Source organism: Triticum aestivum, chromosome 7B (assembly GCF_018294505.1).
Source record: "Triticum aestivum cultivar Chinese Spring chromosome 7B, IWGSC CS RefSeq v2.1, whole genome shotgun sequence".
Lineage (NCBI taxonomy): Eukaryota > Viridiplantae > Streptophyta > Magnoliopsida > Poales > Poaceae > Triticum > Triticum aestivum.
In genome coordinates, this window is record NC_057813.1 from 51,202,743 (window position 1) to 51,228,915 (window position 26,173).

Consider the following 26,173-nt stretch of genomic DNA (forward strand, 5'->3'; position numbering starts at 1 on the left):
CAATCGACGACAAATTCAAAGATTTTCTTTGTGACATACAACACATATGGGCGCTTGCGTCTGTACTGTGTTTAAAAATAAAAAATAGTTAAATTGAAGACAAAAAAGACCCAAGCCAAGCTTATATTCCCATCGGAATACACCTTTTCTTTAGATGGTTTATTCCCACAGAAGAACATTGACAGCCAGGTGAGCCACCGTGCTCGCGCGCGTATGCACCGTGCACCTACCGCAGGGCAGTTCGAGCCTGGCACGCACCCAATACGACTCCAACCCGAAACAAGAATGTTCGTGCGGTCTTGCTCCCTTTCTTCTTGGTCGGTGGCGGGAGCAGCAGCAGTAGCCGCGCGCGCCCCCGCGAGCCCTCCTCCTCTCCCCTCCTCCCCGGCCACGCCGCCGCCCAAGCTCGGGTCCAGGTCCATGGCCTCCTCCGGCGCCGGCGCCGTAGCCGGCCGCGTCCGCCTCGCGGTCGTCGGCGATGTGGTACTCTCCCTCCCTCCCCCTCTTATTAAAAGTTGAATAAAACCGCTAACCCTCTATTTCCTAGTGGGCGTGCTTCGGGTCGTCTTAGCTGGAATGGATAGTTGTGGTTCTTCATGGGGTTGGTACGTGTAGTGGATTCTGAACAGGGCGCAGGTGAGGATTGTGCACCGAAGTCTCTGCTCCTTGACCTCGTTAATTCAGTTAGGCTCCGTTTTGGGTGCAACAAGGGGGGTTCAGGTTCAACGATATCTGTTTTTGTTTGCGAATTGCGAGTGGTGCATTTGATCGTCTGTTAGATAGGTCATATAGGACAATGAGTTGGATGTTATGGTTGCTGTATTGAAGACAGGTTGTGGTGTCTATATGAACTAATAGTATATTTATGTGTGAGATGGTATCTCCTCCCCCCCCCCCCGGATGTAGGCGAGTTCGCCGAACCTCATTAACAAATCTCGGTGTCGTGCTCGTGTGATTGCTTGGTCCTGGATGATCGACAGTGGCCTCAAATTTATTCTAACAGGCAGCGGTGCCACGACTTTGCCCCCTCTTTGGAGGTACCGCTGATGTAGTTAGGGTTGGCCGCTTCTCAGGGTGTGGGCGTCTAGGCGCAGTGTATCCCCATCGTCAATGATTCCTTCATAACTTCTTCACAACTCTGACCAGACCTGTCATCCACACGCGGATTATTCTTAGGTGTATGGATGAGGGGTGTATTGACCCAGGCTGCTCTAGAGCCCTCGTGTTGTAGAGGTCTCCGACATCGATTTGTGACACATCTTGATTGTTGTGTGTCTTGCCTCCTCGTCATTGGCTTGAGGCTGGACAAGTCGAGGCGTTGATGTGTGATTAAAAGAATAGTGGTGTCATGGTCAAAAGATGTTGTCAAAAGATGTTATATCATCCGCTTGTTGAAGAATGATACTCCCTCTGGATAGGAATATAAGCCGGACATGAGATTTTAGGTCATCAATTTAACTAGTAGCAAAACACGTGTCATATACCAAAAAAAGTAAATATTTTGAAATTTCAATCGACGACAAATTCAAAGATTTTCTTTGTGACATACAACACATATGGGCGCTTGCGTCTGTACTGTGTTTAAAAATAAAAAATAGTTAAATTGAAGACAAAAAAGACCCAAGCCAAGCTTATATTCCCATCGGAATACACCTTTTCTTTAGATGGTTTATTCCCACGGAAGAACATTGACAGCCAGGTGAGCCACCGTGCTCACGCGCGTATGCACCGTGCACCTACTGCAGGGCAGTTCGAGCCTGGCACGCACCCAATACGACTCCAACCCGAAACAAGAATGTTCGTGCGGTCTTGCTCCCTTTCTTCTTGGTCGGCGGCGGGAGCAGCAGCAGTAGCCGCGCGCGCCCCCGCGAGCCCTCCTCCTCTCCCCTCCTCCCCGGCCACGCCGCCGCCCAAGCTCGGGTCCAGGTCCATGGCCTCCTCCGGCGCCGGCGCCGGAGCCGGCCGCGTCCGCCTCGCGGTCGTCGGCGATGTGGTACTCTCCCTCCCTCCCCCTCTTATTAAAAGTTGAATAAAACCGCTAACCCTCTATTTCCTAGTGGGCGTGCTTCGGGTCGTCTTAACTGGAATGGATAGTTGCGGTTCTTCATGGGGTTGGTACGTGTAGTGGATTCTGAGCAGGGCGGAGGTGAGGATTGTGCACCGAAGTCTCTGCTCCTTGACCTCGTTAATTCAGTTAGGCTCCGTTTTGGGTGCAACAAGGGGGGTTCAGGTTCAACGATATCTGTTTTTGTTTGCGAATTGCGAGTGGTGCATTTGATCGTCTGTTAGATAGGTCATATAGGACGATGAGTTGGATGTTATGGTTGCTGTATTGAAGACGGGTTGTGGTGTCTATATGAACTAATAGTATATTTATGTGTGAGATGGTATCTCCTCCCCCCCCCCCCCGGATGTAGGCGAGTTCGCCGAACCTCGTTAACAATTCTCGGTGTCGTGCTCGTGTGATTGCTTGGTCCTGGATGATCGATAGTGGCCTCAAATTTATTCTAACAGGCAGCGGTGACACGACTTTGCCCCCTCTTTGGAGGTACCGCTGATGTAGTTAGGGTTGGCCGCTTCTCAGGGTGTGGGCGTCTAGGCGCAGTGTATCCCCATCGTCAATGATTCCTTCATAACTTCTTCACAACTCTGACCAGACCTGTCATCCACACGCGGATTATTCTTAGGTGTATGGATGAGGGGTGTATTGACCCAGACTGCTCTAGAGCCCTCGTGTTGTAGAGGTCTCCGACATCGATTTGTGACACATCTTGATTGTTGTGTGTCTTGCCTCCTCGTCATTGGCTTGAGGCTGGACAAGTCGAGGCGTTGATGTGTGATTAAAAGAATAGTGGTGTCATGGTCAAAAGATGTTGTCAAAAGATGTTATATCAACCGCTTGTTGAAGAATGATACTCCCTCTGGATAGGAATATAAGCCGGACATGAGATTTTAGGTCATCAATTTAACTAGTAGCAAAACACGTGTCATATACCAAAAAAAAGTAAATATTTTGAAATTTCAATCGACGACAAATTCAAAGATTTTCTTTATGACATACAACACATATGGGCGCTTGCGTCAGTACTGTGTTTAAAGATAGAAAATAGTTAAATTGAAGACAAAAAAGACCCAAGCCAAGCTTATATTCCCATCGGAATACACCTTTTCTTTAGATGGTTTATTCCCATAGAAGAACATTGACAGCCAGGTGAGCCACCATGCTCGCGCGCGTATGCACCGTGCACCTACCGCAGGGCAGTTCGAGCCTGGCACGCACCCAATACGACTCCAACCCGAAACAAGAATGTTCGTGCGGTCTTGCTCCCTTTCTTCTTGGTCGGCGGCGGGAGCAGCAGCAGTAGCCGCGCGCGCCCCCGCGAGACCTCCTCCTCTCCCCTCCTCCCCGGCCACGCCGCCGCCCATGCTCGGGTCCAGGTCCATGGCCTCCTCCGGCGCCGGCGCCGGAGCCGTCCGCGTCCGCCTCGCGGTCGTCGGTGATGTGGTACTCTCCCTCCCTCCCCCTCTTATTAAAAGTTGAATAAAACCGCTAACCCTCTATTTCCTAGCGGGCGTGCTTCGGGTCATCTTGACTGGCATGGATAGTTGTGGTTCTTCATGGGGTTGGTACGTGTAGTGGATTCTGAGCAGGGCGGAGGTGAGGATTGTGCACCGAAGTCTCTGCTCCTTGACCTGGTTAATTCAGTTAGGCTCCGTTTTGGGTGCAACAAGGGGGGTCCAGGTTCAACGATATCTGTTTTTGTTTGCGAATTGCGAGTGGTGCATTTGATCGTCTGTTAGATAGGTCATATAGGACGATGAGTTGGATGTTATGGTTGCTGTATTGAAGACAGGTTGTGGTGTCTATATGAACTAATAGTATATTTATGTGTGAGATGGTATCTCCTCCCCCCCCCCCCCCGATGTAGGCGAGTTCGCCGAACCTCGTTAACAATTCTCGGTGTCGTGCTCGTGTGATTGCTTGGTCCTGGATGATCGATAGTGGCCTCAAATTTATTCTAACAGGCAGCGGTGCCACGACTTTGCCCCCTCTTTGGAGGTACCGCTGATGTAGTTAGGGTTGGCCGCTTCTCAGGGTGTGGGCGTCTAGGCGCAGTGTATCCCCATCGTCAATGATTCCTTCATAACTTCTTCACAACTCTGACCAGACCTGTCATCCACACGCGGATTATTCTTAGGTGTATGGATGAGGGGTGTATTGACCCAGACTGCTCTAGAGCCCTCGTGTTGTAGAGGTCTCCGACATCGATTTGTGACACATCTTGATTGTTGTGTGTCTTGCCTCCTCGTCATTGGCTTGAGGCTGGACAAGTCGAGGCGTTGATGTGTGATTAAAAGAATAGTGGTGTCATGGTCAAAAGATGTTGTCAAAAGATGTTATATCAACCGCTTGTTGAAGAATGATACTCCCTCTGGATAGGAATATAAGCCGGACATGAGATTTTAGGTCATCAATTTAACTAGTAGCAAAACACGTGTCATATACCAAAAAAAGTAAATATTTTGAAATTTCAATCGACGACAAATTCAAAGATTTTCTTTGTGACATACAACACATATGGGCGCTTGCGTCTGTACTGTGTTTAAAAATAAAAAATAGTTAAATTGAAGACAAAAAAGACCCAAGCCAAGCTTATATTCCCATCGGAATACACCTTTTCTTTAGATGGTTTATTCCCACAGAAGAACATTGACAGCCAGGTGAGCCACCGTGCTCGCGCGCGTATGCACCGTGCACCTACTGCAGGGCAGTTCGAGCCTGGCACGCACCCAATACGACTCCAACCCGAAACAAGAATGTTCGTGCGGTCTTGCTCCCTTTCTTCTTGGTCGGCGGCGGGAGCAGCAGCAGTAGCCGCGCGCGCCCCCGCGAGCCCTCCTCCTCTCCCCTCCTCCCCGGCCACGCCGCCGCCCAAGCTCGGGTCCAGGTCCATGGCCTCCTCCGGCGCCGGCGCCGGAGCCGGCCGCGTCCGCCTCGCGGTCGTCGGCGATGTGGTACTCTCCCTCCCTCCCCCTCTTATTAAAAGTTGAATAAAACCGCTAACCCTCTATTTCCTAGTGGGCGTGCTTCGGGTCGTCTTAACTGGAATGGATAGTTGTGGTTCTTCATGGGGTTGGTACGTGTAGTGGATTCTGAGCAGGGCGGAGGTGAGGATTGTGCACCGAAGTCTCTGCTCCTTGACCTCGTTAATTCAGTTAGGCTCCGTTTTGGGTGCAACAAGGGGGGTTCAGGTTCAACGATATCTGTTTTTGTTTGCGAATTGCGAGTGGTGCATTTGATCGTCTGTTAGATAGGTCATATAGGACGATGAGTTGGATGTTATGGTTGCTGTATTGAAGATGGGTTGTGGTGTCTATATGAACTAATAGTATATTTATGTGTGAGATGGTATCTCCTTCCCCCCCCCCCCCCCCCCCCCCCCCCCACAAAGCTTGCTCATGGAGAGGGGGCAGACCGAGTAAGTATATATTGTGGGGAAATGCATTTCCTGCCTTCAAATATACCCTTCAAGTAGCATCTTTTGGATACCTTTTTTCTCTCCAACAAGCACCCAAATGTGTGTTGCTCTGTGTTATAAGAAGTTGCCAGGATTGCACAAGAGTACAGATCAACCAAACTCAAACAAAAAGAAAACCAAACTAGTCTACCAGAAGAAACATGCAAAAATGGAGGAAAAGGCAGATCAACCGAACTCAAACATGCTGCGGCCGAGCGTGCAGCAGTAGGCATCTGAGTGCCTTCGCACCAGCCCTCACAAGATTGACTCGGCACCAGGTATCCTTCGAGCTTGTCGGCACCAGCGTGATCATCTGTTCTTTTGAACCACGATGTGAAATCACCGTTGGGCTGTGGTGGGATGGGGTTGCTGGCTCTTATTTCTCTGAAAGGGGAGCAATTGTTAACTTTGACCTTCTTAAGTTTGGCTATATTAAACCATCAAAGTATAGAAAATAGATATATTGTTATCATGTATCCCCTGAAATCCACGTAACGAGAACAGGGTATTAATTGGATGTTATGCACTGGACATTGCAGCATGATGATTGGATCCTTGATGAAGATACAAAGGCACTCCATTTTCTTCAGGTATTGCACATTTATATGGATCCAGTCTGTTGTATTTGGATATCTCATCATGTTCATATTTCATTGTTGTAACTTCTCCCTTGTTCTACAATGTACTACACTACACATGTCCTGTCCGTTTGTAATGTGCTGGCCTCCATATGCTTGCCACCCATTCTTAATCATGTTACATGTGTTTCATTTACAATATAGGCATTGCACTTTGAAAGAAAAATTCATACCACAAATAATTCTCTATCCAGATTTTTTTGTTGTCAGAAGCTCTAACTTGTTATATTTGAAATGCAGCCAGATCTGGTGCTTTTTACAGGTATCCTTCCTTGCTATTTCTGCATTACATGATTTGCTAATTTCATTTTCGTTGGTGAAGTGCGTGCAATGTACTTATTGTTTGTCATCTCCTGTTTGTTCTCCTCTATTTGTGGCAGGTGATTATGGCAACGAGAATGTTCAACTTGTCAAAAGCATTTCGGATCTTCAGTTTCCAAAGGCGGCAATTCTTGGTAATCATGATTGCTGGCGTACACATCAATTTTCAGAGAAGTATGAGTCATATTTTCATTTAGTAAGTTGAAACTATAATAACTGCACTTAGCTATTCTGAAATCCTTGTGCACTTGATTGTTACTCAGGAAGGTAGATCGTGTCCGGCTTCAGCTTGCAAGGTAAGATCCTTTAATATGCTACGAGCTGCATTTGTGGAGATTTTGTTGGAGGAATTGCCAATTAATTAGTCTTGCAGGCTTGCACTATTGCTCTTCAGTTGTGCCATGACACTGTAACCACCATAAGGTTTCTAGCTTTACTGCTAGGACATTTTGTTAGGCGTTTCTCTTTTTATTTAAAAGCAAAGAACTAAGTTGGAACAATTCTTAAATTTAAGAGTGACTGAATCGAGTAAACTGTGGTTAGGGACCGCTGACGAAAAAAAGATTAACTAATTCTCAGTCTAATTTGGCTTTAGTAGTTCGCAGTGCTAGAAGTGCAGGATGAGTCTGGATTATTAGCAGCATTCAGCAGACTATGATACCCTTTGTGCAGGAATGCGGCCAATGATACCTTTTTTTCTTGTGAATATCAGCCTTGGTGAGCAGCATGTTGGATATCAATGTTTGGATTTTCCAACAATAAAGCTGAGTGTTGTTGGTGGGCGACCATTTTCTTGTGGGGGTGACAGGTTATTTAGACCAAAGCTTCTGTCACAACGGTTGGTAAGAGATATACTAACCAATAGATACCTAGGTTCCTCAACTGTTCTGTTAGGTATATCTTTGTCATGAATTTGTTTCTATAATCTTGTCCTTCACTTCTGCTATTTCTGAATTATGTTTTCAAAGCTGTCATGTTAATTTGGTTAGTAATGGTTTGGTAATACAATGACCAGAGTGGCAGATATCATATTTATTTCCTTCTCATGTCAAGTATTAATGAATTATTTATCCATAAGTTATTGCTGTATTTGCCAGTAGATAAACATCCAGATGTCACCCTCCTGCATGGTTAGGAAAAATAAGTCCCGATGTCCAAGCTTAAAGGTTTCATAGTATGTTCTCGATTAGGGAGATTCCTAATTGTATCACAAGGCTAGTTTGTTATCCTGTGCTTGACTACTTGTGCTAGGCAGTAAAAATATCAGTGCGTGAGGTGCCTACAAGGATCTAAGGCCTAAGGGTAATATGCTGTATGTTATAATCTTAAATAATCTTAAGAAGACGAGGATACCAGACCAGATATGTAGAGTAATTGGTTCCTTAACTGGTTTTGGTTATGGAACTAGCTTATTAGTCTGCAACTCTGCATTCACTGAGCGCTAGGATTAATACAGCCCAGCCTCCAAAAGTTTCACTGGAACTATTTTCACCTCTTTGCTGTTTGCCCATTTTGTTGACACTCTGATACACCTACGAGATGTGGTAGTTCACTGCCATTTGGCCATTCCTACAACTTCTTAGTCTGCCTTACAAGGGAAGTGCATCACAGGCCATTCTTGCTTTTGTCCTCTCCCTTCTGTGAAGAACTTCTGTTGTTGTTCATAAGTCATAACTGTAACTTATAATTCATCGCTCTTTGGTTGGCTGCGACCATTCGTGTAGGTATGGTGTCGATGATATGGCAGGAAGTGCGAGGAAGATATACGATGCTGCTACAGCTGCACCAGAGGAGCATTCTGTCATACTACTTGCACATAATGGACCAACAGGTCTCTGAACATTCGAATAATCTAGTTGTATAGACATCTCATGTCCTAACAAGCTTACCTTTTATCATGCCTACGCAGGTCTAGGTTCAAGAATTGATGATATCTGCGGGCGGGATTGGGTAGCTGGCGGTGGCGATCATGGCGATCCAGGTCTGGTATTCATGACGATACTTCCCCTCTAGTTACCTTTTCTGAAACAGTTGCTTCATATGGAAACTTCTGTAGATCTGGAACAGGCGATATCTGACCTGCAAAGAGAAACTGGGGTTTCGATCCCGCTGGTCGTGTTCGGGCACATGCACAAGAGCTTAGCCTACGGGGGAGGCCTCAGGAAGATGATCGCCTTCGGAGCCAACAACCAGACCATATATCTGAACGGAGCGGTCGTGCCTAGGGTGAAGCCTGCAGAAGCAATGAACCCCTCCACGATCTCCACCAGCGAAAGAGATGAGCTCCAAGAATCGGCATCCGTGGGGCCCATGTCACGGGCGTTCACCACTGTCGACCTCTTCGACGGCACCGTCGAGAAGATCTCTGAGGTCTGGGTGCTGGTGAGCGGGGCCCAGGCTGAGCTCGAGGAGGAGACTGTCCTGTACAAGCGACCTTGTGAGCATATGTGACGTCTAGGCTGGTATGAATAATGCTGTATGTAAATGTGATGTGGCGGTGCTGGAGCTGTTGAGGTGTGCGAGTTGCTGTGTATGGACGAGAGTGCGTGACACTGGGATTGGGGAAGTCAGTATTCCCGGAGGCCTTCAACGAGAGATACTTGAGCTTTCCTTACCACAGTGGGTCGTTACTAGTGGCACGTTCGACCACACCCGTGATACTGCTAACGTGTGCTGCCCAGATAAATTCTTCTGAAATCGGTCATTCAGCCAATTCTGACGTACCTTATGAGTACGTTCCTGTTAACAAAAAAAGTTTGTAAGAGTTATAACTTCTCCCATGGCGAAATATTTTTGGAGCAGCTCACTTGACAAGAAATCAGTGCACTGGTTGTCCTGGAGCAACCCAGCAACTCCGAAATGCAAATGTGGCATGGGATTGGGAGTCTTGCATCTGTTTAACCTTGCTTTACTTGGAAAACATGTTTGGCATTTCTTGACAAATCCAAATTCCTTGTCTGCAAGAGTACTGAATGGGTGTTATTTTTCCAGAGGTTGATTTTATGCAAGCGATGGCTCCAAGCCCAGCCTCGGCTACTTGGCGGGGGATTATTGCTGGAAGGGAAGCTCTCAATGCCGGCCTAAGCAGCAATGCCAAATTGATAGTACAATACACACTATGGCGTGATACACGTACAAGAGCGTGGAGTAGTAAATTACAAAAATGAATGATCACAAATTCGACGTTTCTGCTCAGGTGGCCGGGGTAGTGTTTTCTCTAGCTTTGCTGATACTGGAAGCCACCAACCTCCTCAACATCGAGAGCTCCTGCAGTTCGCTTCCCTTGCTTTCGACATTTTTAAGCCTCAGAAGCCGCTCTGCCACCTCTGCCATTTTCGGTCGCGCTAATTCATCCAGTTTCAAACAGTCCATTGCAACCATCTGGATCCTTTCAAGTATGAACATGTTTGCCTTCGCCGCTATCTCCTTGTCAAACATGGTGTGCCCTTCTTTCATGTAAGCTTTCCTAAGTTCCTGCGGGCTGTTGTTGCGATACCCTCCTTGTTTCCTGGTTATAAGTTCCAAGAGGAGAGTTCCAAAGCAGTAAACATCGCTTGATGTACTAGTGATGCCGTGACATATGAAGAGAAGCCCCGAGACCTTTGGTACCAAACTGTCATCTAGCAGTATGTTGGCGGGTGTGATGTTAGCACCCACAAATGCAAAGGATTTTGAATGCAGATATGCTAACGCTTCCGCGCATCCAACTGCGATGTCTAGACGTATACCAAGCGGGAAGCTGTAGTTGCCACGAAGGATGTCCTGGAGATTCCCATTTGCAGCGAACTCATGCACCAATATTGGGACATCCGCCTCCAGGTAACAACCCAATAGTTTGACCATGTTATTATGGAGAATGGTAGAATAGATGAGCATGCTATTTATAAAGTGTTCACTATGGGCTTCATCTACCATCACAGTCTCTATATTCACGCCCACCAATTTGTTGTCCTCAAGAGTCCCTCTGTAGACCTCACAAGATGAGCACTTGGCAATTACATCTGATGAATAACCATTGGTGATTTTTCTTATTTCTTCTTTTGTGAAAACCCTCAGGTTTTGTATTTGGTCTACTGTCGGACCTGCATTCCTCATGAAATTCCTGCGTGCGTTCCAAATACTAAACATGCCCAAATTGTTCAGCTTGTACAGCATAGTAGACTTAGAACCGGAAATGCTTTGTCCTTTTCGGTTCACATTTTTCATTGACCACTGACCTGTTTTTTCTTGATCTTGCTGGCAGTAAGCTTTTCTAAGAGCCCGGAGACGTTCTGTAACATCCTTCATTTCAGGGCGATTTTTTATATCCCTTCTGAGACATTCAGCTGCAAGCTTCCCTATCTTGTACAGAACTTTCATGTTGCTCACGCTTGCTATTTTAGTATCAAACATCGTTCTTGCTGTTTTCCCCTTTTCAATAGCTTGAGTGAAGTTTCTCGTGACTCCGGTACTCATGCCATTCTCATTTACCTTTGCTCTGGTAACAAGTTCTACCATAACAACCCCGAAACTGTAAACATCATTTCTAGGATCGACGCGTCCAGTTTCAAAGAGCTCTGGATCCATGTAACCTCTGCTTCCTGCTACGTGCATGGTGTAATCAGTTCCGTCCATGCAAAGCAATCTTGATATTCCAAAGTCAGATAATTTTGCACCCCAGTTCTCATCTAGAAGTATGTTATCAGGTTTGATATCACCATGAATGATTGGTTGAGACAATGAATGCATGCATGCTAATGCCTCAGCACATTCTATAGCAATACCCAACCTTGCATCTAAAGAAATGTGATCATCGCTGCCATGGAGAAGATCTTTGAGGTTTCCTCCAGGGATATACTCAGTGACCATCATTAAAGCATTTTCTTCTAAACAGTAGCCCAAAAGCCTAACAACATTCTTGTGGTTGATTTGGCAATGAACAGTTATCTCCTTAGCAAACCCGTCTTTCAAATTCTGGCAGATATATTTCTTGACTGCAACTGTACTACCATCATCAAGAACGCCTCGGTAAACTTCTCCAAAGGCACCTTTGCCTATGGGGTTTCTGTAGTTCTTGGTAATCATTTTAATCTCATCTTCTGTGAAGTTATTTATATTATGATTGTTCACTGGTCTCCACTTCGCCCTTTCGTTGCTTTTGATGAATTCTCTAATCTTCTCTTCAACGAGCTCCATTATGTGAACAAGAGTTACGAAGTGGATCTCCAAGTAAACTTCTCTGACCGGTCACCTGTTCCAAACAAGTAAATTCGCTGTACTACTTAAATAGTTATGGGAGCAAACTATTGGAAATTTTCAAATTCAAAAGACAAAAATTAAACCTGGTGATTACTGGTTGGTTTGATACTAGCCACTGACCTGTTTTTTCAACGCGAAACTGATGATCTAATTACGTGATTTATTTTGTAGAGTTTTAATTTACTTTTTCAAGCGGGCACTTTATGGAGTAGTATTTTCTCTCTCGAGGATTGTATAAAGAATGCTGGGAGTGCGCAATAATTAGCAAAATTGTCTTTTTCTCCGACCCAATTAGCAGTTTCCAATACAGATGTTTCTGCAACAATAACAGATTCATGGTTCAACTTATGTGATCTGAACTAACCCACATGCAAAAGTGTTCACTACAGTAAACATAAAAGTTGCTGACGGCTTTTTATCGGGGCCGTTGATATACCTGTATATACACCGATGGTCTGGAAAAACTCATCGGCAACCTTCGGCTGTTGGCAAACCTAGCTGTCGGCAAAGCCCCCATATACGCTGATGGCAGCCGTCGGCAAAACCCCATGTATGCTAGCGGTGGCCGTCGGCATAGATACGCCACGTTGGTTGACGGAAGGTTGACAACGTTAGGTCTATGCCGACGGCCCTGACGGCGGCCGTCGGCAAATAGTTTTTCTCTATTATTTTAAAATTTTAAATTTGCTTTTGTTTTAAATTTAAATCTGACTTATCTCAACTTAAAAACATACAAATTATATATATCAATTTTGGGAGAATTTTACATAGATTATGAATATCTACTTTGTTTCTGTTTTTTAGCATGTTAAAAATGCGATCTCATGTACTTCTGCATATAGGTCCTTATTTTCTTTCTTCCTGTGGAAGAAAGAGGGCCCTTTGGCTAGGGCTCGTGCCTTTCGTCGATGCAGCCGCCGGTCTACCTCTTCTCCTGTGGTCTTATGGCCATGGAGGCGTGGTGGATCCCGACCCTTGCTGGCGGGAGGATTCCGTTTGTTCATGCTCTTTTGAGTTTTCTTGGGGTTTGTGTCCTACTCAGAGAGGCGAGGCGGCGACGACTCTCTGAAGATGGCATACGATTCTCCCTGCCTAGTCCCCATCCTGGTGGTGTTTCTAGCATCCTTGGTGGATCTCGTGGGATCCAGTCGGCGTGTGTCTTCGGTGGATCTACGTGGATCCTGTCTTCTTTCGTCTGTGTTCGTGTGTCTATAGGCCAGATCCTTCCAATCTACGCTTATCTTCATCTGCGGTGGTTGTTCTGGTGCTTTGGTCCTATGGGGCCTTAGCACGACGACTTCTCGACTGTCTATTACAATAAGGTTTGTCCGGATCCGATGAGGGAGGGGCGAAGACAGCGGTGCGCCTCCGGCTCACTCCAGTGCTAGTAGTCGCCGCTAGGTGGTCTACAGACCTAGATTTATTTTTTTTACTTCTGGTGTTCTTTGTACTACCTTCAAAGTTGATAAATAGATCGGGAGTTATCCTCGCAAAAAAATCACAAGCATTATTGCATTGATTTTGACAAATTTTATATGTTTCTGGATCAGAATCTTGAAAGGATTCTGTTGGTATACTATATTTCTAAAATTTGAACAAATTAAAGTCATGTTTGCTCCAAATTTGTAGAAAACACCCTCTTGTTTTTGACATTTTTGTATATTTTTCATTCTTTGGCCAAATGAAACAAATTTTATATCTATTTCATTAGAAAGTTACTGGGATTGTGGGAGGTGTAAACACCCAATACCCAGCTCCCGAGTGTGACCTGCTTCACAGACGACACTACTGCCTGCACTTAGAGGTGGAAACTGCCACGTCGGGTCAACCTGGAGGGAATCTTGTGATAACTTGGGCTTGAAGTTTATTTTTCATGTTCCTATGGGCTAACCTAGCACAACCAGGTAGAAAACTCATTTGGTCAACATCGCTCAAAGGGGTAGCTTTCCCCGTCAAATGGGTCCGGCTTAGGTCGCTAGGGGGTCTTCGGATGGTGGGAGGTGTAAACACCCAATACCCAGCTCCCGAGTGTGACCTCCTTCGCGGATAGCACTACCGCCCCACACTGGGGGGGGGGGAGGACTGCCACCACAGGGAAACATGCTGAAAGAAAAACACTAAAAAGATACTTCTACAACTCCGATTCAGGCATGCTTTGGATATTATCCTGGGACGGAAGTTGCCGAACCGACATAAAAATTTCACGAAATTAGCAAGCCCAAATTTGTCGGTCGAAGGGGTAGCTTTCCCGGTCAAACGAGCCAGGGTTAGGCCGCTCGGGGGTCTTCGAAGGGTAGCAATCGCACGCCCGAACATGAACCCGTCATGTGAGGAGCAGGTGTTAGCAACACGCTAGCAGTGCTACGACGCTGCCAGCAAACTACAGAACTCATGCTAAGGGCGTGATCACTCGTTTTTGGGTAAGAAGTGCAGTAGTCAAATATTGTGTCCATTTCATTCATAGTTCATCACTTAACTCATGACTTGTTCCATTATGGTTATATGCATGACTGTAGGAATTCTTTAGAGTCTCGGAGGAGGACAAAGCCAGATCCGGCCAAGTTTTGGTGGCGACTGCAGTTAAGATGCTCCGCCAGATGTCGCATGTGGCGCACTGGGTCGCCATCACGCAGTACTACCACATTGTTCTCCACAAGAAGATGGCCAAGCAGAGAGCGAGGGCAAAGTGCCCCACTATGACCAAGGAGCAGTACATGGACGTAAGTAGCACAACATTTTTATTCTCACGTTTGTGCTAAGTTTCATTGTCTGGTCTTGAAATGCCATGCTTCCATTATTTAGGTGATTCCTTCTTGTTTCTTTGGAAAGAGTGATAGATGGGTGACATTGGTGGATAGGTGTCTCGGGGCTGATGCAGAGTTTGCGGCCATGAGCAACATCAACAGAGAAACCGTGGAACTAATGGAACACACTCTCAAGGAAACCGGAGCCACCATCCCATAAGAAGAACTTGGTATATATATGAAACATCCTTCTTTTATTTCCCATCATGTTCGTATGTATGCAACATTTGTTTGGCATTGCAGGAGGGCGTGATGAAGAAGCCCATCTCAAATACGGAGGCGTAGAAGCTTGGCCGTGTGTGGAAGACTCCCAAGAAGGGGGAAGGCCCTTACTACGGCAAGGCCGAGGAACATCTGACGGCCTATGAGGCTGCATTTTGTGGGCAGAACAGGGACATACCTGATCCCATACCGTCGAAGACCGACGAGGCGGTGGTGGTTTTGTCTAGACAAGGCAGGTCACATGGTCGCCACGTACTTCTTAATGGCGTGATCTAGCCCACAGTCAGTTACACACAACTCCGGTCTTCCAAAGGGTGGCTAACCCATCTCGGGCATGGCCTAGTCGATCCAGAGAGGAAGAAGTAAGCATTTTCTCCTTTTCATCCTCTTTCTCACTTTTCTTTCCTGCATGGCTATGCTGATTAGATCCATTATGTCAAATTGTAGGCCTACTTTAGGTATCTCAATGTTTATCGTCAAGAGTGCGCTGAACACGACGCCAAATGGCTTTGCCTCGAGGATTACCGCGCCACACAAATGGAGGTTAGTTTTGACCAGCCAAGATGAATTTTGTCCTTTCATTATTTTTGACCTCCGTCTTCGCTTATCAACTAACATGCAGAATATGCTCCACCAATGGGACCACCACCACCGAATCCTGAACCATACCCACAAATGCTAACGCTCGAAGAATTCTTGGCACGTGGCATAGGGACTCTGGTTAGTACATTGCCAAACTAGTCAAGCATTACCTTCCATTCTTCAACAAATAGCTTAAGATCTCTCCTTAATCTCTCTTTCAAACACAATGTAGCGATCCCACAGATCAAACATTGGTGGTGGTTTTTGTGCTCTTGTTGGTGTTACTCCTTGTTCTAGCTCGACCAGTGGCTCGCCCCTCCTGGTTAGTCCCCTACTCTCAAGGCGCAACTTTTCATAGTCAGAACATTTCCAAGCCAGAAACTTGGTACTACACCAAATGCCATGCTAAATGACATCCTAAATGGTTGTACTTCTTCATTTTGTAGTGATGATGCTCTTTGTCGGTGGACTTCGGGTTTTGGCGGTGCTCGAAGGCCGATGACTATGATGATGTGACTTGGTGCTATGTGTGAACATTTCCGACGGCTTGGTTTTGATGTTATATAGTTGGTTTAGATGATGATGATGCTTTGTGTGATGATATGATGCTATATGTGATGATGATGTTTTATACTTGGTTTTGATGTTATATAGTTGGTTAGATGATGTTGCTTTGTGTGATGATATGATGCTATATGTGATGATGATGTTATATAGTTGATGATGGTGCTATAATTGATGTTGATGGTGCTATATGTGTGATGATGATGTTCTAGCTGTAGCCGTTTTAATTTCCAGGGCAGAACCAAATCAGTACCACATTTTTTTGACCAAAACTATGCCGCCATGGGCATAGCCTTGGCGGAGCTCCTAGGATGTGACACGTGTTGTCTATGCCGACGGTACACCCGTCGGCATAGATCAGAGATATACCGGCGGCTGTGCCGTCGCTGTAGGAAACCAGTAGGGAGCTACCGGGGGCACCATGTGGCAGACCTATACCGACGGAACAACCATCGGCATAGATCTTGTCTATGACGACGGTTGCACCGTCAGCATAGGTCTGCGTCGTGACCAATGCTAGTGCAGGCACGTGTCCGGACGGAGATGGACGAACACACTGTCAAATTTTATTTGCCGACGGCTTGTTAAAGCCATCGACATATGGCTATATGCCGAGGAGCATCCGAGGTTTACCGAAGGAATCTAAACCGATGGCATAGGCTATGCCGACGGTTTTCGGGCCTTCGCTAACGATTTTTGCCGCCGGCATGTATGCGAAATCCTATAGTGGTTGGAGACTAATTTATTTTCTGATTAGACAAAGTCTAATTAATTGTATTCGACGAGTCGTATTTAGTGCACCTATCAGGATTCAGGAGTGTCTGAATTTGCAATATTCTAAGAACTCATGAATGGAAAAAATATAGGAATTCTATGTCGTGGCACCTAAGGGCCTCTTTGTACGTGGGAAAAAGTGGCGGGGAAATATACGAATTGGAATTTTTACTTTGGTGACACTATTCATTTATTATGTTCAAATGAATGAGGAAACAAAAATTAAAAAATCTCAAAAAGGAGGACTATTTTCTTTGATCTCAGTTTCAAAGGAAAAACTCGAAAATCTTACAATCCAGTCAAACATTTTCTAGAATTCTTATGCACAAAAAAAGAGACAGCATAATAACATCCCACCGTCAAGTAGCTTGTCGTATTCTTTGTACTACCATTATGTTTGGAAAACGTTTGGATTCATCTGGGTGATTTCCTCCTTCCGTAAACCGTGTCCTGTGCACGCCACGTGTCCTCACCCACCGCTCCATCCCAGCCTTATCTTCTCGCAAGCTCTCTTCTCCACATGTTCTCTCCTTTTTTTCCCCTAGCATCCTCATTAGTTACAGCAGAGAAGAGGCCATTGACCCCATGGCGAGCACCACCAACCAGCACAGTTGGGAACGAAAACGGGCCGCCGCCGACAGCCGCATGATTCTACTCTGCCCCAACACCACCCCTGTTGCAAACATTAATTGGGTGGAGCAGCCACCCTGCTGCTGCGTTCACGCCATGGCCAGTAGCCGCCATTAACGCAAGCAGGCCAGAACCTCAACCGGCAACACAAACGGCGAGGTGACAGCAAGGTCAGGGGGAGGGCGACTCCGGCCAGCACCGCTGTAAGGTTCCTGCTCGCCATTGCCACTCCAAGCTTAAATCCATGTTTTTTTTTTTTGCAGCACCACCATTGCTGCGACGTGCCATCTCCCTCAACTCCGGCCGTCGTCACACGGCGGTGCTGCGTTACAACGCCACCGGTGCTACCAGTGGAGGAGGCTGCGGTGAGCACATTTGCTGCTGCTTATTGCACAACACAACTGGTACTGTCAGGGTAGTCATGCGGCTCGTCGGAGCGTGCGTCGAGGCAACTCTTTCAACTCCGATGGAAGCAAAGCCGGCGCTACAATGGAACTTCGCTGGAGCTGCAATGGAGTTCGCCGGACGCCGTCGATGCTGCGTCGGAGCTCTGCCGGACGACGTCGGTGCTACGTTGGAGCTCTGTCGGGGCTGCAATGGAGCTTCGCCGAACGACGTCAGTGCTTCGTTGGAGCTCCGTCGGGGTTGCAATGGAGCTTCGCCGGACGTTGTCAGCTTGTCGGGGCTGCATTGGAGCTATCGCCGGGCCGTGCTGTGCTACAGTGAAGCTTTGACAGGTGCCAGCAGCACTACGTTGAAGCTGGTCTGCTGCCGTGGCTTTGCTGCATCGAACGGCCACCAGCACGCTAATCCGACGGCTGGCTAGGCGGATGATTTCCTAAAGAAATTATCCGGTTTATTTGTAGCATGCGCCATGATGTTTTGATAAATAGATTAAATATTCTTCTAGCAAAAAATAATAATATTAATGTGTTTATCGTGTTTCTTACGTTTTGAAAATCTGGCAAACCAAAAAGGCCCTTCTAAGGAAACACATGAAAATATGGAAATAGGAAAATCAGAGGAATGGATGCCATGGTATCGTTGAATCCAACATGAAGTGAAAACATGGAAATGTGTAATAGAAATTGTTTGGTTGTGCCGCATGAGAAACATATGATTTCTTTTGAAGGATCATGCCTATACCATAGTTATCATTGAAGCAAAGAATTATCCATGAGGTTTGATTCAATGGGAGTTGTCTCCGAAATCTACTAAAAAATAGCGCGCTATAGTGCCGCTAATAGCACACTATAACATGTAGATAATTGCATTGCTAAATAAAGAATAATGCTACACCTCGTATGGGTTTACGAAACCTAACGTAAATCATTCCCACGCTAACTAAACTGCCCCCCCCCCCTCATTTTCAGGGTGGGCCCGTGTCCCCAAATTCGGCCCAATCCAAACCCACCACATCAGATCGTACGTAACATATGTAAGACTCGTTACGTAAGTGTAGCATCGCTTCTAAATAAATCATTGTACAATCTCACGCTAATAGCATGCTAATAACGTAATTTAAGGGCAAACCAAACAACTCACAGAAAAGAACTCCCGAAATCAGTTTTGATCCTCCGAAGTTGCTATGATACTTTTTTCTTAAAATTGGATTGGAGAGGCCCTGATTGTGAGATCGTTGACCAATTTATTTCGAAGGAAGCAGTCAAGCGGAGCCCACCAAAATTAAGGCGGAACCAACTCGGTACGAGTTGAAGCGCTCCATGTCAAGAAATCAAGAGAAAGCAAGGAAGAAGTTAAGCTACAGATACATACCACGGCAGCTGGGCGGCGTAACAGTTCTGTAGAACGATCGATGGCCTGGGTTGCGAGGGAGGCGATGCCCATGGAATGGACTGCTTCTGGTACTAGTGTCCATCCAAAGGGGCCATAGCACTTCTTCCAACCACAAATTGGCGCAACCACAATTCCATATCTTTCTCTCTATGCACGTAACAACAAGTCAAGCACTGTCCACAAATTGGCGCAAGCGCTTCTGGTCAAAATAAAATAAAACTGACGCGTCTTCTCGTGCCTTCCTCTATCACACTCTCAAATCCCGAGTCGTCTCGGCACTGGCCTTCCGACGTCACACTACCGAGACCCAACCACTGAAAGACCAAGTCCTGCATATCAACTTGTGGTTGGATGGTTGGAAGGACATTGGTATTCTCAGTCCATTAGGGTTCAAGTCCTAATGCTCGCATTTATCCTGGATTTATTTTACAATTTTCGGCGATGCGTGTTCAGTGAGAGGAGATGTTTCCGTCGACTACGAGACGTCTTTAATGGCTTTGTCAATCTAAAGATGATATACCGGCTCAGTCCCTCGGAGGTGCTTATAGAAATATGGTGTTCGTGTGTGTTCATAGGGGTGAGTGTACGCGTGTATATATAAGCACCTACGTCTGTACTATATACATAAAAAAGAGGACCAAGTCCTTGTTTGGGAGCTCGATGGAACTTTCTGTTGAGATTACAGAGAAACACACAAAAATGGATACATACAAAATACACATGTGATAGGATATAATGTTTTTTTTCAGTTCTTCAGAGAGAATATATTGTACAATCGTGAAACTTTGCTCTTGATTTGATTATATAATAGATTTATCATGTGTGTTCCAGTAGGACGCCACCTATGCATACTAGTTGAATATGAGTAAGTTTCCATGGAATAATAAAAACTAGAGGATACCCCGCGCGTTGCTACGGAAATCAGTTACTGAAAATTTAGTTGATAATATGAGAACCAAAATTTAAAATACATATGACTTATCATATTTGATTATGTATAGTTGTAACAATTTATTGAATGTAAGTAGATTAGTTGAATGAAAAACATTTTCTCATGCATGGTTGAATATTGTGGTGTGTCGTTTCTCATGCATGATTGCATGTTGATGTGGGCCTTATCCCATTCATAATTATATGGTAAGGTGGCATACTTGCATGTTGAGATAAATAAGTTAGGGAGGATGACTCTTTTAGGTATATAGAATAACACACCGATCCTCTCTCCTACTTCATTTCCCCTCATAGTTGTCATGTTTTCTTAATCACCCTCTGCTTGCAAGAAGACAAAGCAACATCTTTCTCAGCGGCCTCTCTTGAAACATGCCTTCGTCCCCCTTTATAAATAAAGGCACAAACGGTCGAACCAATACAAAGTGGCGAGGAAACCCTCATGCAAGCAAGTCAAAAGAGAAATAAAATGGCACCGATCAGGTGACAGAAGTACCACGAACCCAACACATAGCATGAAACAGTAGACACTGCCCCTAAAACATGACACGCACTACAACTGGACAAGACCGTAAGCCACCTCGAGAAACCATCGCTCACCGCGGTACCGAACACACCAAGCCGTCTCCGGAAGATACCACCTCACCGCTGAGATCGCCCCCCTTGCTCCAGGTCGTGGAGCACCGCTCCTGCCAAGAGATAGCAAGGACCGAGAACGAAGACCATGAGGACACGTCTATAAGATAGGAGAACACCAAACCACCACTTCGCCTTAGTTGAGGACGCGACATTCCAGGAAAAGGCAAACCTGACGCCGCAGGCCATCTAAAACTGAGAAAGACCAAGGTGAAGGAAATATGCCCTAGAGGCAATAATAAAGTTATTTATTTCCTTAATTCATGATAAATGTTTATTATTCATGCTAGAATTGTATTAACCGGAAACTTAGTACATGTGTGAATACATAGACAAAACATATAGTCCCTAGTATGCCTCTACTTGACTAGCTCGTTAATCAAAGATGGTTTTGTTTCCTAACCACAGACATGTGTTGTCATTTGATGAACGGGATCACATCATTAGGAGAATGATATAATGGACATGACCCATCCATTAGCTTAGCATTATGATCATATCAGTTTCATTGCTACTGCTTTCTTCATGACTTATACAAGTTCCTCGGACTATGAGATTATGCAACTCCCGAATACTGGAGGAACACTTTGTGTGCTACCAAACGTCACAACATAAATTGGTGATTATAAAGGTGCTCTACAGGTGTCTCCGAAGGTGTTTGTTGGGTTGACATATATCGAGATTAGGATTTGTCACTCTGTGTTTCAGAGAGGTATCTCTGGGCCCTCTCGGTAATACTCATCACTATAATCCTTGGAAGCATTTGTGGCACCCCGGCTCAGAGAAACTGGAACGCCCCATATTCTAGCCTAGAGATCAAGGAGAAGTCTCTGGAATACGGCACTGCTTGACATAGAACAAATCAGCTCTTATTACAAGAATAAATACAAAGGTCTGATGTTACAAAGGTTCACATCAGCACGGCGACACTACGCCTGCGATACTACACTTGCTCTATGCTAGCAGTAGAACAACTTGTAGCAGCGGAAATCTTCTAGCAGCGGAACAACGACGAAGGTGGTGAACTCCACTCTGCAGGGACTCTGGCTGGGACACGATCTAGCTCGCACAAACGAAAACCACGACAAGCAATCAAGCAATCACGACATCACCTGCAATCTGGCATGACACGCCAGGTCAGTACATTGAATGTACTTGCAAGCTCACAACAACCAAAAACATCAAGGCAAGACAACAACATAGAATTAAGCATGTTAATTAAATTAACAGCTACCATTATATAACAGCAACTCCTAAGCACAGTATGAAACTACTACAATACTAATAAATCACCATCTCCGATTTCCATAACCATATCTCTCTTAGCTAACCGGCCAAGCAATATACCATCTCGACCACCTCGTGATCATAACCAAACTGTAACCGTGATCCTTACGGCGATCACAACCTGACCAATGAATGGCCCGTGATCCTTACGGCGATCACAACCCAACCAATAAATGGCCCGTGATCCTTATGGCGATCTCAACCCGACCAATAAATGGCTCGTGATCCTTACGGTGATCACAACCCAACCAATAAATGGCCCGTGATCCTTACGATGATCACAACCCGACCAATACTAGGCCAATCTGTACTGCTCCAAATATCTACATATCCATCACATATAAGTCATTCCGTCATGTGAGTGCTGATCGAACGGTGTACCCTAGTACGAACCCATGCCCATGACCGAGGACGCGGCTATCGATAGATAAAAAATACACTCCGCAGAGGTAGCGCACTGTACCCACATCACAGAACCCATGGCCTCGCACTCCCATTCGGGTGGACCAACGGCGTTTCGACAAAACCGATCTACTGCCATGACACTCTCCCGGCCACTCCGACTCACTCCCCTCTGGGCTAACTCATGGGTGCCCCCATGTCTACATCAAGACACAACGACCACCATCGTGGCCAAAACATAAACGTCCCAAACGGGGACACGAGCTCAAAACCAACTACGAGCACACAAGGCTTATGCCGTCCTACCTGATCAGGGTAGCGCCCGCGCATAACCTTCCCTCGTTGGAGGCACCGGCGAGAGGCATGACAATTGACCGCATTAGGGCCGCCCCATACCGGCAAATGTGGTTGCACTAGAAAAAGTCCGGTTCGGCGGCACCTGACCAACTTAATGACGGAATTTATCCCCAAAAATATAACCACGATAACTGATACTCAGATGTCAACTATCAAACTATAATCCAGGTCATAGCAATATCCAACAAATAATCTGATCATAATATCATCATCTCAAAATACTCCAAGGGTAGCACAACACTACTATCATGATGAACAATGACACTACTACTCCAATATGCAAGAACAAGCTATCCCACTAAGATCCACATGTAAACATCATCTCCGAAACAATACTCCAAGCAACAGAACATCAACTAGCATCATGAAAATAATCATACTAACCACTAATAATCCAAAGCTAGCATGATATCCAAAGTAATACTCCAAAATATACTAACAGATATCATCCTGAAACAAACATAATACCAGCCACTAATAATCCAATGGCAACATAATACTCATCAACTACAAACATAAATCCTAGTAATCCAAACAATAGCATGGCAACAACAAGATCAAAATAATAAAAAAAAGGGCAACCTGGTGCATGTAGCTCCCGCTTGCGCAGGGTCCAGGGAAGGGTCCGACCACTTTGGGTCTATAGTACGCAGCCTTTCCCTACATTTCTGTAAGAGGCTGTTTCCAGGACTTGAACCCATGACCTCATGGTCACAAGACAACAACTTTACCACTGCGCCAAGGCTCCCCTTCAACAAGATCAAAATAATACTCCGAGAAAATGCCATGCACAAAGTCATGTAGCTAAAGCAGTATTTTAAACAAATTCAAATACGTTAAACCATGTCACTGCATTACAGTGATGCAAATGGAGGGTGTGGCTTGCCTGGGGTGGAAGAAATCACTGGAAGAAAGTGCAAGAAGCTCGCGAAAAGAATTGCCAGAAATCGTTCTCTCTCGGAGGGGGCTGATTAAGGGCAAGGGCATAATGGTCATTTTCACAATTTCAAAACATGGTGAAAGTGAAACCAACAGAACGGGATTGACGAAACGAAGAAGTGAGCGTTGGAATCACCTCATTTGGAGTTACGGCTAAAAAGTTATGGGGTGTTGAAATTCAGGGACTTTTCTGCAAAAATAACATCCCAACCAAGTCCCTGAGTGGATAAGACAGAAACGCAAAGTTAGAAATACGCTTTCGGTCAGTGAAAACGTAAAACAAAAATATGCCTTCACTTATCTGACGTGGCGGGGGCTGGTCAACGCGTGTGGCTGCCAGGTGGGGTCGGGGCTGGGCGGGTCCCGCGGGGCAGGGCCCGTCACTTAACCACGTGGCCATCGAGGTCAATGCCCTGTGTGGCTGATAAGCGGGGCCCTCGGCTGACATCTCTCTCTTTCCTGCTCCTCCTTCTTCTTCCCCGACGCGGGCGCACAACAGAGGCGAGGCCGCACGCTCCGGCGAGGCTCCCGGGCGGCTCTGGCCATCTGCCGTGCCATGCAGCACACCGACACGCTCGGGGAGAAGCGGCGCATCCGCCACCGGCCAGAGGAAGCGCTGGGGAGGCGCAGAACGGCGGCAAGGAGCGGCGATAGAGGAGGGCAGAGGACGGCGATTGGTCGAGGGGCAAAGCCCTATAGGGGCTCGGCGATGAGGGGAAGGGCAGGGGAGACTCGCCGGAGTGTGGGGAAGGCGATGGTGGTGGCTAGAGGTGGAGGAGGGCTCGGCTTTGGCCAAATTTAGGCCGGAGGGGGTGGCGGCCATGGCGGCAATGGTGGTCGGGGAGAGCTCCAGAGGCTCATTGGAGAGGCTCGGCGGGCTCATGGGGGAGTGGTGAGGCGAGAGGTGAGCTCGGGAGGGCTCGGGGTAGCCATTTATAGGCGGGGCGAGGGATACCGAGCTGGCACCGTCGTGGATGCGTGTCCGGCGCCACGGACGCGTGCTCGCGTGCATGGGCTCGGAGGCAGGCGACGAGGGAGGCACATGGGAGAGCTCACGAGGAGGAGGAGGCCAAAGGAGCGCAGGATGGAAGACGACGGCGACGGGAAGATCCAAAACCCCACTGTACGCCCGTGGGCACGCGGCGGCGAGCGTCGGTGAGCAAGCGGATGGAGGGGGAGAGGGGTCCAGAGAAACGACAACGACGCGGGGAAGCCACTGGACATGCTCATGCGCGTGAAGACGACGAGAGTGGGAGGGGTCCGAGAAAGAAACCATTCTGGGCACGGCCATTGCATGCCAAAGCGGTGGTCACCGCGCAGACTACTAAGAAGAGCCAAATGGCTGGCCAATGTTGTCTAGTGGTAAGTCCTTCGATGGGTGGTTTCAACTGCGGTGGTAGATCGATTAAAACTGCTATGGTTAAAAGGTTAGTGAGCTCTGAAGTTTACTGCAGTAAACTTTATCAGCTCAATGTGATCAACAGGGGGCTGCTATGTGACAAGTGTTATGTCTAGGGTGTTTAGGCTAGGAAGAACTACAATCCTGGAGAGTTTGAGGAGAAATGGACCAAGATTTACTGCAGTTGCTTCACAACTAACGACCAAAATGGTCCAGAAACTAGATCATGATGGTGCACTCACATGGAGTGTCAACTTGGGCTAAGATTGGGCAAGGCAGGGTCATTTGGTCATATGGAGATGCTCAAAAAGTCTCATACCAATTGGCAAAACCAAACTGGTACTTGCTTCACAAGCATATCCTCTGGACAGAAACTTGGAATAATATTTGTGATCAAATGAATCAATGAAATGATGCCAAATTGGGTGGAGAGATGTTTTATAGGTATAAGAATGATCTGGTAATTTATCGGGATTTTTGAAGCAATGTAAAATACACTTGCTTCACAACCTGAAAATATTGCTAGAAACAAAGATTTGCTCCTGTGCTCGCATAGAAGATTGGATGGGGTGCAATTGGGTGGAGGGGGTTAATATGAGCACATTAAGGAGTATGCAAAAGATCAACTCATTTGGGTACTCCTAGCTAGTACTTCCTTCACAAAGCCTTCTGTCTGACAAAAACTTTGAAAATTCACTGAGGAAGATTGGCTAGGCAAATAAAGTTGAACTTGTGCATGAGGAAATTATTTGGACATATAATCATGCCCAAAAATGTTGGGAGCCACTAGGAAAAATATAAATGGCACTTCCTTCACAAAGTGCCATTTAGGGCAGAATAGAAAAAGGAATATTGGGGAATTATTTTTGAACTAGCCAAGGCAATGTTTGGGCATATTTGAGCTATATATGACCCAAAGGAATTATGAGAATTATTTGGGGATTTTTGGATGGAGAGAAATATAGGTTGCTTCACAACCTAAGGCAGATAAGGTTATTCCTTTAATGAAAAAGGAATTTTCCCTAGAAAAAGATTTTAGGGTTTGGTCAAGGAGTGAAGTGACATGATCTTGTCAAGGTTTTGAGAATGATGAGCCACTTGGGAGGAGGAAATGAG

General features: G+C 46.2%; 2 protein-coding genes across 4 annotated transcripts; one reads left to right on the forward strand and one right to left on the reverse strand.

Moving 5' to 3' along the window:
* Nucleotides 1-4,732: 4,732 nt before the first annotated feature.
* On the forward strand, nt 4,733-9,068 carry LOC123160096 (uncharacterized). Of its 3 annotated transcripts, none has more exons than XM_044577915.1 (9): nt 4,733-5,016; nt 6,059-6,109; nt 6,398-6,419; nt 6,538-6,652; nt 6,742-6,774; nt 7,191-7,316; nt 8,203-8,309; nt 8,388-8,459; nt 8,535-9,068. In XM_044577915.1, the coding sequence occupies exons 1-9, from the start codon at nt 4,747-4,749 to the stop codon at nt 8,927-8,929; spliced, it is 1,191 nt and encodes a 396-aa protein (XP_044433850.1). In that variant the 5' UTR covers nt 4,733-4,746; the 3' UTR covers nt 8,930-9,068. The 3 variants fall into 3 exon arrangements, with proteins under 3 accessions (XP_044433850.1, XP_044433851.1, XP_044433852.1); XM_044577916.1 differs by lacking the exon at nt 4,733-5,016 and adding an exon at nt 5,447-5,797; XM_044577917.1 differs by lacking the exon at nt 4,733-5,016 and having other exon boundaries at nt 6,058-6,109; nt 7,151-7,316.
* Nucleotides 9,069-9,300: 232 nt separating this feature from the next.
* On the reverse strand, nt 9,301-19,255 carry LOC123160094 (wall-associated receptor kinase-like 2). Its single transcript, XM_044577914.1, has 2 exons — nt 19,069-19,255; nt 9,301-11,708 (listed from the first exon to the last, which is right to left on the reverse strand). The coding sequence occupies exon 2, from the start codon at nt 11,651-11,653 to the stop codon at nt 9,671-9,673; it is 1,983 nt and encodes a 660-aa protein (XP_044433849.1). The 5' UTR covers nt 11,654-11,708; nt 19,069-19,255; the 3' UTR covers nt 9,301-9,670.
* Between the last annotated feature and the right edge of the window lie 6,918 nt (nt 19,256-26,173).